The sequence below is a fragment of the Pangasianodon hypophthalmus genome, chromosome 7 (assembly GCF_027358585.1).
Source record: "Pangasianodon hypophthalmus isolate fPanHyp1 chromosome 7, fPanHyp1.pri, whole genome shotgun sequence".
In the NCBI taxonomy this organism is placed as follows: domain Eukaryota; kingdom Metazoa; phylum Chordata; class Actinopteri; order Siluriformes; family Pangasiidae; genus Pangasianodon; species Pangasianodon hypophthalmus.
Window position 1 is genome coordinate 28036190 of NC_069716.1, and position 17665 is coordinate 28053854.

At 39.8% G+C, this 17665-nt stretch overlaps 2 protein-coding genes across 3 annotated transcripts in view; both read left to right on the plus strand.

The window, feature by feature from the left end:
* Positions 1–2896, plus strand: part of met (MET proto-oncogene, receptor tyrosine kinase) — a 58878-nt gene extending 55982 nt beyond the window's left edge. For both annotated transcript variants that reach the window (XM_026946633.3, XM_026946634.3), the window contains one exon: positions 510–2896. In XM_026946633.3, coding sequence (XP_026802434.3) covers positions 510–720 — 211 coding nt within the window. In that variant the 3' untranslated portion in view covers positions 721–2896. The remainder of the gene's footprint in view (positions 1–509) is intronic.
* Positions 2897–13126: 10230 nt separating this feature from the next.
* LOC113546635 (olfactomedin-4-like) lies at positions 13127–16049 on the plus strand. The gene is made up of 4 exons (XM_053235287.1): positions 13127–13172; positions 13771–13979; positions 14716–14858; positions 15072–16049. The coding sequence occupies exons 1-4, from the start codon at positions 13127–13129 to the stop codon at positions 15877–15879; spliced, it is 1206 nt and encodes a 401-aa protein (XP_053091262.1). The 3' UTR covers positions 15880–16049.
* The last annotated feature ends 1616 nt before the right edge of the window (positions 16050–17665 follow it).

Genomic DNA, 17665 nt, shown 5'->3' on the forward strand with positions numbered 1-17665 from the left:
GAAAAAAGCGAGACTGGTGAGGAGATGACTGTTTATAGCTGCTATAATGCAAGAGAGAAGAGGAACTAACTTGTCTCGTGAACATTCCACATCATTAAATGTAACTATAAATGGATAAAAAGTATGTGTTGTTCTTTACTAAATAAAAAATCTTTCTGACATAACTGTTGTATAAGAGAAATAAAACACTTCAGGACGTGCTGTTAACATTTTTTTTTTTTTAGAGATTTTACATTTTTTCTCCTTTTCAGTGTTACATATTTTTAGAAATAAAAATGATGTTTTTTTAATTATAAAAATTCAAATAAATTTCAATACGTGTAAAAAAAACACTGAACAGTTTTTTTAATGCAACACTACTGTAGTGCTGACTGTACGTATGAGTTTATGAGTTTATGAATCATGATATAATATTCCTGTCATATCATCCAACCCTACTATACATGCTTTACATTTACGATAAGCTCAGAATGGAATGTGAAACGTCCGTCCTTTCTTTTTCCTCTCAGCTACAACGTGATGATCGAGTGCTGGCACCCCAAACCCGAGCGGCGCCCCACCTTCTCCGAGCTCGTCTCACGCATCTCAGCCATCTTCTCCAGCTTCAGTGGAGAGCACTACATCCTCCTGAACACCACCTACGTCAACATCGACAAGATGACACCCTACCCTTCCCTGATCTCGTCTCAGAGCCAGCTGGACCGGGACTGCTGCACCTGAGAGCGGAGACGGAGCACACACACATACACACACATACACACACACACACACCCACACACAGGAGGAGGAGGAAGGGAGGAAAGCTGTCCGGGACCACTGTAAAGGGAGGAAGCTGATTGTCTGATTGTCTTTATCACTGTAGATAGTGTAGCCCTCTGCAGCAGGAGGAGGTTTAATCCCGCAGAGCTGCTGATATGAACTCGATTCGAGAGACTGACAGACGCAGAGCAGCTCTCAAGACATCGTCTCTCACACAGAAGAGCCGGCAGACGCTATTCAAAACTGTGAAGAGGAGTCCAAGAACATCTGCACACTACTCGCGGGGTTTTTATTAACTCTGCTGGTTCTGAATGAAGCATTTGTAGTGCAGCATTGATGTGATGTACTCTGTGCATTGCTGATTCAGGAACAGTTCTTGTCTATAGATACTGTTTATATATATACATATATATTTTGCTGAACAGACTGGATTCTGCGACTCCTGATCAGAAAAAGATAAGGATTTCTCGGATTATTCGTCGTTCTCTGTGCTGGTCTGTGCTGCTTGATGTCTGACTGTGTGTTCAGCATCATCAGATCATGACCTGAGAACAGCAGGATGGGACTCTCTCAGCAGAACACTGGATGTGAAATGGCATGCGATGAATCTGTAAATCGAAAAGTATGGTTGTTTGTATTTAGGGATGCATCGAAACCATTACTGGTGTCAGATATCGGACCAATATCGTGCTTATTTACTTGTACAAAATCCTAAGATACCAGGTGATACCAGGTGACACAATGTGATATAGGCCTACTCTATGGTGTCATGTTAAATAACACAAAATGACAGATCTGGTCATAATTCACAATTAATGATCAATCAAAGCAAAGCAGAATGCAAACTACGCTCTGAAAATATCAAACAGCATCCAACAATACATACAAGAAATCTGTCAAGAACATCTTAAACATAAGACTAGGTGAGATAAATGTCTGTAGACGACTCACTCTAAGCTGTTTTCTTCCAAGATGTTGTTCTTGACAATCGACTACTATCAGTCATCGACAAGGATACAACAAAAACCAAAATGTACTTTACTTACAGCTGTACAGAAGCAAAACAATACCAGCTCATCTGTGCTGTAACGCTGCTCCATCCACACTAACTAATGTACACGATATGGCCAAAAGTATGTGGACACCTGATCATCACCCCCATATGTGGTGCTTCCCCAGACTGTTACTACAAAGCTGGAAACTCACAATTGTATAGAACGTCTTTGTGTGCTGTAGCATTACAATTTCCCTTCACCTCCTCACCTGATATCGGCGCCTGACCTCACTAATGCTCTCGTAATGCTCTGAATGAACACAAATCCCCACAGTCACGCTCCAACATCTAGTGGAAAGCCTTCCCAGAAGAGTGGAGCTCATTATAACAGCAAAGAGGGAATAAATCTGGAATGAGATGTTCAACAAGCACATGTGGGTGTGATGGTCAGGTGTCCAAATCAGCTGGCTAACATTAGAAAGAACAAACCTAGCATAAAAGCATGCACACACACTTCTCATGGCCGCTGTTTAAATCAGAGAAACATAATCAGAGATAAATAAAATGTTCCATGACCTCCCTGATTGATTAACACTGAGTAGGTTACTCATTTTGTTATCAGTATCAGTATCGAAAACGGCGAGTACTAAAAAACATCGTACTCGTTCTAGCTCTGAAAAAAGTGGTATCGATGCAGCCCTGGTTGTATTTACCTTTCTTTCACCTGTACAAATACTCACACACTATGGAATATATAAGCTTATACAACTCTCACCAAACACAATCTCGTTCGTTAAAGAAATCCTGATGATTTTTTTTCACAATTTTCATAAAGTCAGTGTGAAATGTTATCTCAGTGACGTATGAATGTGAGTTAAAGTTCCACTGAGCGGTGTAAATAGTGTCTGTTTCTCGTGTCTGACCTGCTGTGTGATTAATGTATATATACAGACTGATGTAGTGTATCATAAAGGACTTTCCTTGATTGGTGGAAAAAGTTCTTCACTGTATATTGTACCAGGCGGTTTCCTGTCCATAAGCATGACTCTCACAGTGGCTCGTGGTGGTCGCTCTGTATGAATAAGGTACAGATAATATCTTGTTTTTATCTTGTGACTTTGTTAAATAAAGTTCTATCATCAGCGTGTCTGTGCAGAATCAATACTGACGAATAAAGCGACTCCTCGTGGATTGTTCTGATGAAAGTGACCTTTAACTGTTCCACCACAAATGGTTCATTGTTCTCCATCCGTTCTCTCATCGGCTGTCTCGGCTGACCATGACCTTTTATTTACCCTTGGTGGACTTGACCTTTGACCCACTGTTGTCTAGACAGGTCCTTCAGTTTCCTGTCACGATTCCTCTCAAGATACCCCTTTGACACAAAAATGTTCTGATGATCCTCTCTGTCATATGAAGATAAGGAGTGGATCTCGATACAGAGATCATCATAAAGGATCTGCTCTTTCCAGAAACATCCGTATCACATGACCTGTCCTCAGTATTGAAATAAACATCAGTTGCATGACGTTCCCTCCGTTATTCAACACTGATTCATAAAGAGAGAACGTACTGAGACGAGAATCACTCAGCAGGTTAATAAATCAGTGAAACAGCTCGGGCTCCGGGCCATACACACATCACTGATCGCTGCTCGTGCAAAAACAATAACTGTGCTCTCCTCAGAGAGGTGATATACAGCCAGATGCAAAAGTTTGCACACCCTCTGGTCAAAGATTTTCAGCAGAGACATAATGTGTTAGGTTACACAGATGTTCCTTCATCATCACAAGTAATAAAAAAGGTAAAAATAATACATGATATGATATTAATAGTGAAAAATACAAACAAGATATCACTTCAAAACTTTATATCCCCCCCTTCAATAGTTCAATAGTTTTCAAACTATTTCTAGATAAATCTGATGTCTTGTGGCAGGATACAATACACGCATATTCATTTTTAAATCTTTTTTTGTTTGTTTGTTTGATTTTCATTTATTATATATAGGTTTTGTTAGTGTAGATAAACTGGGAACTTGACATGCATGTTGCTTTATTCACCCAGAAAGAATGGGGGTGCAAACTTTTGCGTGCACACACTGCCTCCTTGTGGATATTAAAAATATATTATAAAAATATATTAATAATAATATAATACTATAATATATAATAAATCACTCTTTTAGTAAATATAGTAGCATCCTCAAAAACATTCCTATTTCATTTTTTCCAAAGTGTTTAGTGGTAGAATTGCATTAATTTATTAATTATTAGTCACATTAACTCACGGTAAATGTGTTTCCTGCGATAATTATTTAAAATAAAGTAATAAATTAAATTTATATTGAACTTATCACTGTAATTAATAAACACAACCTGAAGTGGCTTTTTTCCGCGTCAATAGTGTGGAAACGTGTTCAAACACACAGCAGCGCCATCTTGTGGTGAAATGCAGTAAAGACACAATCACCACAGCACAGCACTGGAGCTCGATGATTATTATTATTATTATTATTATTATTATTATTATTATTATTATTATTATTATTATTATTATTATTATTATTATTATTATTATGTAAACACCGAACCAGAGCCTTTCATGACACGGTTAAACTCCAGCATGGCTCCCTAGAGAATATAACTTTTTTTAATTATTTATTTAACTATGATTAAAAATTTGACCAAACTTTAGTGTATTCTTGATTTAAGAAAAAAGCACAGACCTGTTAACCAATGAGAAACTGTTAAGTTCATTTGGGAAAAAAATAAATAAATAAAATAAAAATAAAAAAGGGCTAGATAAAATAATAATATTTAATATTATTTTATTTTATTTATATATATATATATATATATATTTAATATATTTAATAATAATAAAAAAAAAAAACTCCAGAAATAATGGCATTTGTTATAATTTTAATTATTTTTATTTCTTTTTTTTTTTTTTAAATGATTTTATTATTAGGCTCAAACGAGGCATAAATTTAATTCCTTTACGAAGAACAATATCACCCAAATTTAGAGAAATGAATAGTGTTCTGTTCCTGCTAGAGTGCTAAAGAAGACCATAAAGAATCCCAAGAGCACTCCTCTTCTGCCTCCAGACCCTGTGTCCTGTCCTGATGTCCATGAAGCTCAGATCTCATTTCTATCACACAATCAAAGCCTCCATCTGAACAGCCTCCACATGACTGCAGCAGCTCTTTGTGAAACGCTGCTGTAGAACTCGCTGCCCTGCATCCAGCTGATATCATACCATCAGACCAAGAGATGATGAAGCAGTGAATGATCTGCTCAGACCTGGAGATGGAGGACAGACCTTCTGTTAGAGAGTCACGAGCCTCAATCCGACTCCACTCGCTAAACTGAGATCCCAGAGACACGTGACCCACAGGAGATTACATTTTTGAGAATCAAACAGAAGAACATGAGGTCTAGTGGTAGAATGAAGAACCAAAACAGAGAGAAAGAGAGAGAAAAGCATGATGGGAACTCCTTTTCTCTCATCCCTGACATGCTCACTGAATATACAGTGTATCTCCCCTCCTAGTGCTCAGGGAGGATCACATTTCATTAGTACATATGAAAAATGAAAATAGAACAAACACACAGTGTCATGTCATGAGGAAAATAATCAAAGACGGGGTGGTGTGATGAATTAGAGTTACTGTTACCACCCTCAATATGATTATTTTCCTATAACAGCCTTTAAGTGTTTTTTTTTCTCCTGTATGGCAACGATTTACCTACAATTATGGTTTCTATTTTATTAATCAAGAGTATATTGCACTAGTTCCATATAATGTGGAAAAAAGTAAGTTCCTGTTCTCACTTATGTTATAGCAGCTATAAACAGTCGTTCCCTGACAATTTCTCTTTCTCTCTCTCTCTCTCTCTCTCTCTCTGTTGAAATTAAGAAGACAAAAGCCCTTGCAGTCTTGTGGTATTTTACAATTTATCTATAAAAAAGTTTAATTGTAATTGTTAAAAATGAAATGTGGCTGCTACAAGAAAAACAATCCAAAACAACTCAATCAACAATCCACATCAACAGGAAAAGAGCTTGAAAAGAAAGTTCACACTCACAACAGATGAATATTGCATTCAGAATCACTTCTGAAGTCATATTATCTTATTTTTTCTTTCACTATTAATATTTTAACATGCAGTATTTGACATTTTTTTGTTATTAGTGATAATGAAGGAACTAGAGATGGCAACAATCTGATACTCTGGATCAATAGTAGGAAAAAAAAAACATTTTACAGTTTAGTAGATTTTAAAGAAAGAAATTATTGGAAATTTTATTGATATCGGCTGAAACTCACTATCAAGCATCGTGCCATCTCTAGAAGGAACATCTGTGTAACAAACATGCTAAATGTCCTGTTGCTGTAAATCTTTGACCTGAGGGTGTGCAAACTTTTGCACTCGACTGTATATCACCTCTCTGAGGAGAATACAGGTATTGTAGTTATTGTAGTTATTGAGCGGCGATCGATGATGTGTGTATGGCCCGGAGCCCGAGCTGCTTCACTGATTTATTAACCTGCTGAGTGATTCTCGTCTCATGACGTCGTCCTTCAGTACGTTCTCTCTTTATGACTCAGTGTTGAATAATGGAGGGGACGTTGCGGAACTGAAACTGACGTTTCTTTCAATACTGAGATCAGGTCACACGATAAGGACGTTTCCAACAGAATAGATCCTTGAAAATCCACACCTTTTTTCATATGACTAAATTTTAATTTCACATGAAAGAGAGAAGTTAGAAGACCGATATAATGGAGAGGAAAATCAGCTTTCTGTGTCACTGGGGAATCCTTCCATCATGAGAGGAAACTGAAGGGCCTGTCTAGACAACGGTGGGTGAAATGTCAAGTCCACCAAGGTTAAATAAAAGGCCATTTTCAGCCAAGACAGATGATAAGAGAACGGATGGAGAACAATGAAACCTTTGTTCTAGACAAGGTAAAAAGTCAATTTTATGAGGAGTCGCTTTATTCATCAGTACTGATTCACAAAGACAAAACAAAATCTGTAATTTATTGATACCGAGTGACACAGTGACACAGTGAGCCAGTGTGAGAGTCATGCTTCTGAACAGGAAAACAGCCTGGTACAATATACAGTGAAGAACATTTCACACTGCATCAAATTCTTGGTCCAGATAGTTTACAATCGAATCTCTACTGTGTCAGTGTTTAAACTAAACTTTTTTTTTTTATCATCGGGAATTTTTAAGCTTTTGTTTTCATTTTTTGTATTTTTTTTTCTTGTGCCTGTAATCCTCACCAGAAAGCTAGGGCTAAGGCTATTTTTTATGACGGAAGCACCAGAATGTCCATATCATCAAATTTTGTCATTGCTTTCAGTGATTGTGGACAGATCTAATAACAGTTCTGATGCATTTTGTGCATACTGTGTCTACAATATGGTTTGTCTTTGTGTTCATATTTAAAGAACAGTGGTTCACTGAAGCTAGCGCAAGCAAGTAACCCTACTGCTGAACCCAAGATGTTTGTGGTACAGTTCATTGCTTTATTGTTGTCTGTGTAAATGTCGTTCCTGCTGCTTTCAGGTCATCCTGCAACTCTTTTCAAGTGACTGTTGGCTTCTCTCTTACCTTCCTTATCATTAATCTGAGAGTGCATCGTGAAATCTTGCATTGCTCACCTGTCTGGGGACGATTAGTTGTCATTCCATGAACTTTCCACTTGTATATTATATTAATATTAACAAGTTGTAGCGATGGGGATGTTTAAGGCATTTGCTGTGGCTCTGTAGCTTTTTCCATTTGAGTGATGGTTAATAATTTGTCTAAATTTATATCTAGAACTTGATTAATTTTTCTGTAACCTATGCATGTATATATTTTTAATACAGTGTCTGAATACTTTTCCCCCTATCAGTTTCATTTGTTTGTGCTTATGAATGCATACTGTTTTATTGACATTGTCAAAAAGGTAGCGTCCATGTAAATCTGAAGTGGATATGCGCACTGGAGGTATATTAAATAACAAAAAGTGTCTACATGCTTATTTCTTATTTCACTGTATAATATAATAAAGCATGTAAGACCACACAGCCCACTCATTAACAAAGTAACGTTTTATTTTATTTTAGAGATGTTTCTGGAACACTCATTCGTACAGATATGATTCTGACAAGGAAGTAAACAAAACCTTTTTCCTTTAATCACATATTATTCGAATTCACCTTAAAAGTAAAACTGCAGACAATACAAAAGAAAATCAGTTATGACTTTTATAACAGCAGCTCTGACAGTAGTACAGCTGCAAATCACAGGTTTATATTAATATGAATGTATGTAGTCTCTGATATGGTGAAGTTTTCTGTAAAGAGTCCTTAATCTTTATAGAAGGAGTCTCCAGTGTCAGCACTTTATAACAGGCAGAGCTAAAGCTGTGTGTTTTCTGACATCTTCAGGACAGAAGCATTTATACTTTGCGGTGTCACGTTAACATGATGTATTACTCTCATTGATTTGGAGGAGAATAAGGAAATAGGAGGCAGGCTTGTGCCACTGAATACAACTGTGTGCTCTCTCCTCTCCTCCTTTATTATCTCGCAGCTTCTCACTAAACAAAAACACTTGTTCATTAATCACACACTGGTGTTCCCATTCACCCAACAGCATGTTCTTTCTCCTTGACCCCTCTCCACTCACAAAACATCACTAAACCACACCCCCACTGCAACATACCCCACCGCCGGACTCAAGCCGGGGAGCTGTCTGGCCTGTAGCCAACTACTTCCCCTGATGAGAAGAAATCTGCTACAGCCATCTGTGACCCCAGCCTGTGGGTCACTTTGAATTTAAAGGGCTGAAGTGCCAGATACCAATGAGTCATTCAACAATGCAGTGGAACCACTGGAACGGGGCATGGTCTGACTAGAGGCTGAAGACCCATGCCAACAGATAGTGTTGGAGGGTGAGTCCACACAAAAATGGACCGACACGTCCACTTTTGGAAACAAGATTATGGGGCTAAGTCACTGTGGGACTCCTCGATTACCCTCATATGTCCTGGAGCCCCTCCCAAACCACCTGCTTCTTGTGTATGGGTAAATGGTATGGAGCAGTTGTGCACAAAACCCCAGGGGGAGTATCAAAGTGGTGTACAAGATTAGTACGATCAGGCAGGGGTGAAAATACATCAGAAAACTGATTGCAACTGGTCAGCCTTTGCTCTTTGGAATGGTGAGAGGTGGTCTCCACAGGGGAATGGAGTGGATTGAGCCACATTTTTCATGTTCACCTCCAGTCCCAGCTCCTCTCTCCTGGGAACCACTGTTACCAGATTGACAGGGATTGCATCTCTCCATGGTTTTAGGTGGTGGAGGTGGTATATTTGTAATGCATCGCCCCATCTGTTTGCCTAACCTCATAGTTGAGGTCCCTGACTTGCTGTGTGACCTCAGTGGGCCCTTGCCAATTTGCGAGCAATTTGGAGATTGACATGGGTAGTAAAATGAGCACTTCTCTTAGTGCAAACTCACATAGCCAAGTGCCCTGTTATACAGCCAGGATTTATATTATATTGGGAAAACTATATTATATCATCTTAAACCCAATCACCCCCTCCCATTACAAAATTTAGTTTCTGCTGACTAGTGTAGTATTGAGACACAAATCAGGAACTGAGAGATAGAAATATTTGTTTTTTGCTGATGTTTCGGCAGGAGTCTAAATGTCTAAACCACAACAGCACATTCTTATGGTCTTATTTTACCTTCCTCTTCTTCATATGCATCTATCTTTCTTTATTTGCATAAAGATTTATGTTTTCATGCTTACAAACTTCTAAATTGTTGATTAATTTTCTATACCTGCAGCTCCTGACGGTAGCACAGCTGCAAATCGTAGGTTTATATTAATGTGCTCATTCTAATTCATTATTGTTTCTATAGTAACAGCTCATCGACAGGGACTTATAACCGATTAAAAACATAAACTTATTAAAAACGTCTCATTATTATTATGCAATGCCAGCACACCTGCCCAGGCCTTGCCCCTGCACTTGTGGTCCCTGGGCCACTAATCTGTGTGAGAGTAGGAACAGATACAAAACAATAAGTAGGGGTAGAAGGGATTAGGGGATGGACGAGGGGGAAACCAGAACTGGTTTCAGGGAAACGTTTCATGTTTCTGAGGAGCGGATTGAGTTAGAGAAGAGCATGTGCTGTCTGCCCCCGGATACGCCGTCAAATGGTCCTACACCTGTTGGAGTGCCTCCTACAGCAACACCAGCCAGAGGCACTGGACTCATTTTGCCATTCCTTCAGATATTCTGGTGATGAAGTGCTCCAGTACCACCTCTTCGGTGCCACCCTCCTCCACCAGCAACCACTTCTGACATGTGTCTCGGAGCTGCTGGGTGAAGAATAACAGACGGTCAAACTTGCTGAGAGTCAGCAAGCAGGCTTGGGCCATATGCTTGGCTTGCTCTCCAGGCAGGGAAAGCAGACAAACTGACCTCTTTGTTTCTGGCCAGGCCCGTGCTGCCACCACATGTTTGAAGAGCTTGCCAAACCCTTCTGGATCATCATGGGTCCCCATCTTCGACAGTGTGGTGTGGGCTGGGCTAGGCTCCAAAGCACTTTTCAATCCTCAGTCTGTGCTTGGAGGAGAGCCTTGAAGTCTGCAGCTTGAGGATGGCTTGATGTTAGTTCTGGTGGATGCCAGTGAGGATGCCATCTTGGTGATTTCAGCGAGGAGCGAGTATTACATGATGGTGTATCTTCCTCACTCCTGCATTTCAGCACCAGTGTATCATTCTTGTTGGTTCAGAGGGGAATCAGGAAATGGGAGGTAGGTTTGAGATTGCTCAACTATTTTTTTGGGAGTGCTGTTCAGCTCTGCTGTAGATTCAAAGTCTAAGTCTTACACTGACATGCACAATCAGAGAGCTCAGCTCGGCTCTTGCTTTCATGCCACTCAGAACACTTCTGTGCTCTCTCCTCTCCTCCTTTATCATCACTCAGCCACTCAGTGAAACACAAAACACTTGTTCATTAATCACACACAGGTGTCCCCATTCACCCATCAGCATGCTCTTTCTCCTTGACCCCTCGTCATATTCACAAAACACCACTAAACCACACCCCTACTGTCACACATGACAAGCTGCTTTCTTTGTCATTAATTTCAAGAGAGAAAAAAGAGAGGCTGGTCATAGCTGTTTATAGCTGCTATAACATAAGTAAGAACAGGAATTAACTTGTTTCCACGTTACATGGAACTGATGTGGTATGGCTGATAAGTGTAAGCAGATTAGCTGTTTGGTGTGTAGTTAAGTGGAGTTGTTTTGTTAAAAGGAAAATATGCCCTTTTAATAACTGTGATGAAGATGAAACGATCAATCATCTTTTAATACACTGCTCATGCTCAGCAGAGATATGGCAAAAAGTGAAAACCCTAGAATTGGAAGTAAACATAAATGAAAAAAATAATATATGGGATTTTTGATAAAAATTTGACAAGAAATGTGAAAGAATTCTACTGGTTTGTTATATGTATTGACAATTATAAAATATAGAATACGAGATCCAAAATGATTATCAAACAGTGCCATATCCCTGCTATGATTGTTTTTAAGCAGATTGTGAGTGAATTAAAAAGACAATGGACAGAAGAACAAAAAATAAGTACCTATGGACTTTATTAAAGATTTGAACTTTAGGTGAAGTGTGAAGTGTAAATATTTGTAAATATATGTAAATGTATAATATGTGTGAATTAATTGTACATCTTGTGTATTGACCATTTCAAATATGTATATTTCTATATTGTATTTCTATATTGTTCTATATTGTTACAATGACTGATGTCATGTGGGCCCTTTTCCATGATCCTGGCCTGGTAGAGGCTCTCCAGCATTGGTAAGGCTGTTCCAGAGATGGTTTAGGCAGCTCTCACCACCTGTTGTAGTCCTTATGGTCCTGAGCTGTGCAGCTTTCAAACCAGACTGTGATGGAGCAGGTGAGGATGCTCTCGATTGTACATCCGTAGAAACTGCAGAGGATTCTTCTTGGCATCAATTTCCTGAGCCTCCACAAGACGTATAGACTCTGTTGAGATTTCTTCACCAGGTGTGTAGTGTTGTGAAAGTGTTAGAAAGTCCAGAACCCAGTTGCAGTGGGTGGGTGGCACACCAAGGGTGGAAAGCTTGTTGATGAGCTTGGATGCTATCACTGTGTTGAATGCTAAGCAATAGTCGATAAACAGCATTCGAACATAGCCGTCCTTGTTCTCTAGGTGTGAGGGCAGTGTGTATCGTTGTGCTGATGGCATCCTCTGTGGACCTGTTTGGTCTGTATGCCAACTGGGGTGATTCCACAGTGTCCAGCGTGATGGCTTGTATGTAACTCATAAGGATTCTCTCAAAGCACTTCATCACTACTGGAGTCAGTGCAATGGGCTGGTAGTCATTGAGACAGGTTGCTTTATTATTTTTTTGGCAGTGGTACAATGGTGGTCCTCTTCAAGCAGGTGGGAATTGAAGCTTGTGCAAGGGACAAGTTGAATATATCTGCGAAGACATCAGCTAGCATCCGTGGGTTTTCAGTGGGTTTATTTTCCTAAAAATCTTTGCCACACCTGCAGATGAGACTGTGAATGGTGGGTTCTGCATGCATTATCCCACTATCCATCTTACTCCCGAGTGGCTTAGCTGGCATAGAATTCATTGAACTCCTCTGGTATGATGTGGTTGTCAGTGATCTCACCCTTGCTTCTGTCTTGATAATCTGTGATGTTTTGTAATCCCTGCCACATGCGCCGGGAGTCAGCGGTGGTGTAGTGACACTCCAGCCTCAGTTTGTATTCGCTTTTGGCATTCCTTCTGAGTCTTCAAAGGTCATATCTGTCCTTCTTGTAGTCACCGGCATTACCTGAGACAAATGCAGCGGCGTGGGCATGCAGCATGGATGGAACCTCAGAGTTTATCAATGGCTTTTGGTTGGTGTATATCTGGATCTGTTTAGTGGGCACATTGTTGTCGATGCAGGTGCTTATGTAGCTGGTTACTACTGAAGTGTAATCATCCAGGTCAAGAGTACAGTCCTCACGCATAGCAGTGTTCTTAAACACCTCCCACTCAGTGCATTCAAAGCAGTCCTGAAGCACCTGATCAGATTCTTCAGTCCACATTTTTACAGTTTACTGGGAGAACTTGCTTAAGGAGCTGTATGTATGTGGAGTAGAGGAACACTGAGATGTGGTCAGACTGTCTGAAGGGGCGGGGGGGGTGCATCCTTGTATACAGCCTTTACACTACTGAACACCTTGTAGTGTGAAGCCTTGTATACAGCCTTCACACTACTGTACACCTTGTCCAGTATGTTTTTCTCTCTCGTAGGGAAAGTGATTGAAGTTGCCTGTGACAGTGAGCACAGCATATGGATGTGCGGATTCTTGTGTTAATGTAGATGCAGGTTCCCCGAGCTTTGTGTTTTCCAGACATAGCTGTATGGTTCCTGGAGTGGATGGCGTGCATCTGCAGCTGAACTGCTGAGTCCTGTGTGTTGTCCGATAGCCCGGTTTCTGTGAAAATAAATGGGCAGCAATCTCTCGCTGTGATATGATCCTAGTTCTAAGTTCATTCAGCTTGTTTTCAAGGGACTGGACATTCTCTAGCAGTAGACTAGGGAGAGGCGGTTGGTTTGTGCTAGCATGTAGCCCACCCCTCTTGCCTCATCTCTGCTTGGGTCGCTCTTTCCCCTGACTGCGCTGATCACTTAATTCGGATGCAGGAGGTAATCCAGATCTGAAAGACTGAAAGTGAGCTTATATGTTTGTTTTCTGATTTCGAGTAGCGTCAGAATGGTCCTATCCTAAATATTTCCAAAACTGATAAATGAAAAACAGTCCTTGGTCATGCACAAGACTTTTGGGTGTGACCTAACAAAAGCTAAACTGAAATCTAACTAAAATGTCAGTGTTGGAATAAATTGTAATAAACATTCATTATGGCTGACCAACAGTGTCGAGCGCTAAGACGGTGCCCGAGTTGGAGGCCACCCTGAAAAATGTGACGCAGCAGCTGGAGAAGTTCCAGTACCTGAACAATCAGGGCCTGTACAACGCACTACACCTGACCCAGCTCAGCCAAGAGATCCAGCAGCTACATGACACCATGAATAACGTAGAACTGGACAAAGCCGGAGGGGAGGCACAGCAGATACGCACAGAGGTATACTTTAACACTTAACTTTAACTTGTATGTATATATACTGTATATACAAAATATTCATTCCTTTATACATACAGTATATTTAGTTTGGGGACAGTGTCCTCTCTTTAAGGTGCTTTTTTTGTTTTTAATTTTCCTTATACAACAGTACTGTTGAATTTCTGAATCTAGTGAAGTTTTTTATAAGGATACATTTATTTAACTATTATTAAAGTCTCGGCTCTCAGCATCTTGTAACAGTTGGCTAGTTTTTTTTCCTGACATGGAAAATTTTCAGGGCAGAGGAGTTTATGCTTTGCAATTTGTCAGTAACTTGACAAGCTGCATTTTTTTTTATTTGTTTGTTTGTTTTGTTTTATTAACTTCATGAGAGTGAAAAAAGAGAAGCTGGTGAGGTTAACAGTCAACATCAACTGCCCCAAAAAGCTGCAATCAGCACTTTAATTTGGCTAAAAGACATAAATGAAGAGGGCGGCTGATGGTGCTGCCATTCTTGGATCTGTATGCATACTCACTCTTAGTAATAATCTGGCAAAGGGGATTCAGACCTATGCAAAACTGCAGCGGAAATCGTGCTTCTCCTCGGAATATACCACACGTTATGGTCACATGAGCAGTTGCCTTTGGTTGCCTTTCTAGCACTATCCTTCAGAGTCACATTGAGTTCTTGATTGTATTTATTTATATTTATAAAAAAATAAGAACATAAATATATTTGTATGTATTTGTACTTCAGTTGCAGAAGTTTCACAGAGATGTGAACAAGATGTACAGCAAAAATGTCTTCAACCTAGAAACAATGAGGGAGAAGCTGCGGTCCCTCAGTAACCGCGTCCAGAACTGCAGGACCATCCCAAAGACTTCAGGAGTAAGATTTTAAAAACATGATATGATAGTTAGTCATGGTTAGCCAAGTGCTTTAACAAGATGTCATCTTCAATACTGAAGTACTGACAGAAATTTCAATCACAGTTGTTCTGGTCCATTTGAAATAAATCAGTCTGTGATTAGATAGAGCGCACAAGTGTGTCAGGTTTTGGCACTAGCATCATATCAGGCACTTTTTATCATTATTATTTTTTTAATATTTTCTTGTTCTGAGCGCATGATGAGAAATATCACTGCGCCAGTGGTCACTAAGATGAATCCATTCAGTTCGTTCTACATTGCTGGAGCATGGGGTCATGACTTCGACAATGATGGTGAAGAAACGTACTGGATCCAGCCTCTAGCTAGTGGGAACAGGTTGGGCATCACTGTGCGCTTCTACCAGACTTACGAGGACTTCATGGCTGAAAGGAACCACAGAGATGAATCACTGGTTAATTCATACACTCACTCTAATGCAATTCAGGGACCAGGGACCATCGTTTACAAGGGCGTTGTGTATTATCAGTGCTATAACTTGCCTGATATCTGTGCCTTTGATTTGAAAACCAAGCAATTCCGACGCCTTGCGCTTCCTAATGCTGGATTCAACAACAAATTCCCCTACTGCTACTACAGCTGCTTCGACTGGACAGACATCAACCTCTCAGCTGATGACAAGGGTTTGTGGGTAATGTACGCCACGGAAGCTAACCACGGGAACGTGGTCGTGAGTCGAGTGGACACTGAAGGCTTCAACATAACACACACGTGGAAGACACGCCTGTTCAAGCGTTCAGCGACCAACGCCTTCATGGTGTGTGGGGTGCTTTACGCAACTCGCTACATAAACACTTATAAAGAGGAAGTGTTCTACGCCTTCGACACGACCATAGGGATGGAGGACAACACACTCTCGCTCCCTATGGAGAAGGTGGCAGCGGGTGTCGCCAACCTTCACTACAACCCCACAGACATGAGGCTCTACATGTACAATGGTGGCTACATGCTCGCCTACCAAGCTTACTTCTGAAAGGCTAGATTAAAATATGCAATACGTGCAGTGTATGATAAGCATAAACACGACATGATTTTCACTATGGTATAGCATCTGACTGAAACTTCATTAAATGCTTTAAAGCACTGCAATGGCAGTGAAAGTGTTTAAATTTCAGTTGTTAACAGGACCATACTCTGCTTTTTTAGTTGATCAAGTCTCTATCATTGTAGAAAAGCCATTTTGCTCATTTGCACCTCTAAAAACAAGAGAAAAATCTAGCACACTGGAAATCATGCTCTACTCTATACAACTTATGTGTACTCAGAGTATGCTTTGAAAGTAATGCTTCATTAAAGAGAAATAAATCTGTTATGTTGACTGATGACTAGATATATGCTGTGAAACAAATAACAAAATAGCTGAAGATGTTTCGCATCTAAAAGTGAGTTTTGGTTTTAATGCAGCTTTTAATGTTCATGGCACACAGAAGAAAGTGATCGTGTCTTGTGGTTGCCCTTTGCTGGTCAGAACTTAGAACAGGCTGACTAAGCAATCACAGGTTGTGCTTCAGCTGGACCCAGAGGCACGGGGAAAACAGCTGCCCAGTCCTCCACATCTGTTCAGCACAAATCAATACTGTGCTCTGGAGTAGGCAATCTACTATGATCATATACATCTTGGAATCGAGGGTGAATATTAATTTTCAGTAAAAGAAACGTATATAGAAAGAAGAAGGATAGAGAGAAATCACTCCAATCACTCCTCTCTCGCCTGTGTGTTAATGCTCCACAACTGTGAGTGCTGGTCTTCATCATGAATCACAGGCCATTATGTTTTTCATCCTCATCATTAGCATTGTACACTTCCTGTTTATGTACATCGTGCTTAGCAGAAAGGCTGGCTAAGGGATGTGTTTTTTTCTGATCCACAGGATGAGAGGAATATGACACTCACTTAATGCTTCATATGTATGAAACATGGGTTGGAACTTTGATTTGGTCAGGCAGGAGTTATTAGAGCAGATAACAGATAGGAAAATGCAGACACTTTTGCTGTTCAAAGGTAAAGCAAAATGTCTAGGTGGTGCTCCGAAAACAATGTGGGCTTTATAGATAATTGGAACACCTTTGATCAGAAGCTAGGTTTGCAAAGTATTAGATCTCTTACATCTAAAAGCTTATTGTAAATTACTGATCAGGGATTTAATGTATTGTCTTTAACAGAAACTTGGAGTAGACTAAATGACTATGTAGCATTAAAGGAAGCTCTCCTGGATGCAGCTCTATACACCTCAATCGAAGATAACAAAAATAATCCTAGATTCTTATTTAATACAGTAGCAAAGTTAACTAGAAACAAGACCACCATAGAAACACAAAAAACCAACAATATGTAGTAGCAATGACTTTATGTATTTTTAAAAGACAAAATTGAAAATATTAGGCAAAAAAATCAGAATATTAACTTAAAGTCAGACAATTTGATAACTAACTATGTAGGTGATGATGTAACCACTTCAGTTCAGTGATTAGAATCCTTTATTCCGCTCCAACAGGATAAACTAATTTCACTAATTTCCTCTTCAAAATCATCACACTTGTGTACTAGATCCCTTATCTACATATTTCCTCAAACAGATACTACCTGAAGTAATCAAACCTCTATTAAAAATAATATATTCCTCCCTTAGCACTGGCTATGTGCTTAAATCCTAAAACTAACAGTTATCAAACCCCTGATTAAAAAAACCTGTCCTCAACCCTTGTCAGCTACCTAACTATAGGCACCAGGATATCTCCAGGATCCTAGAAATTGTTGT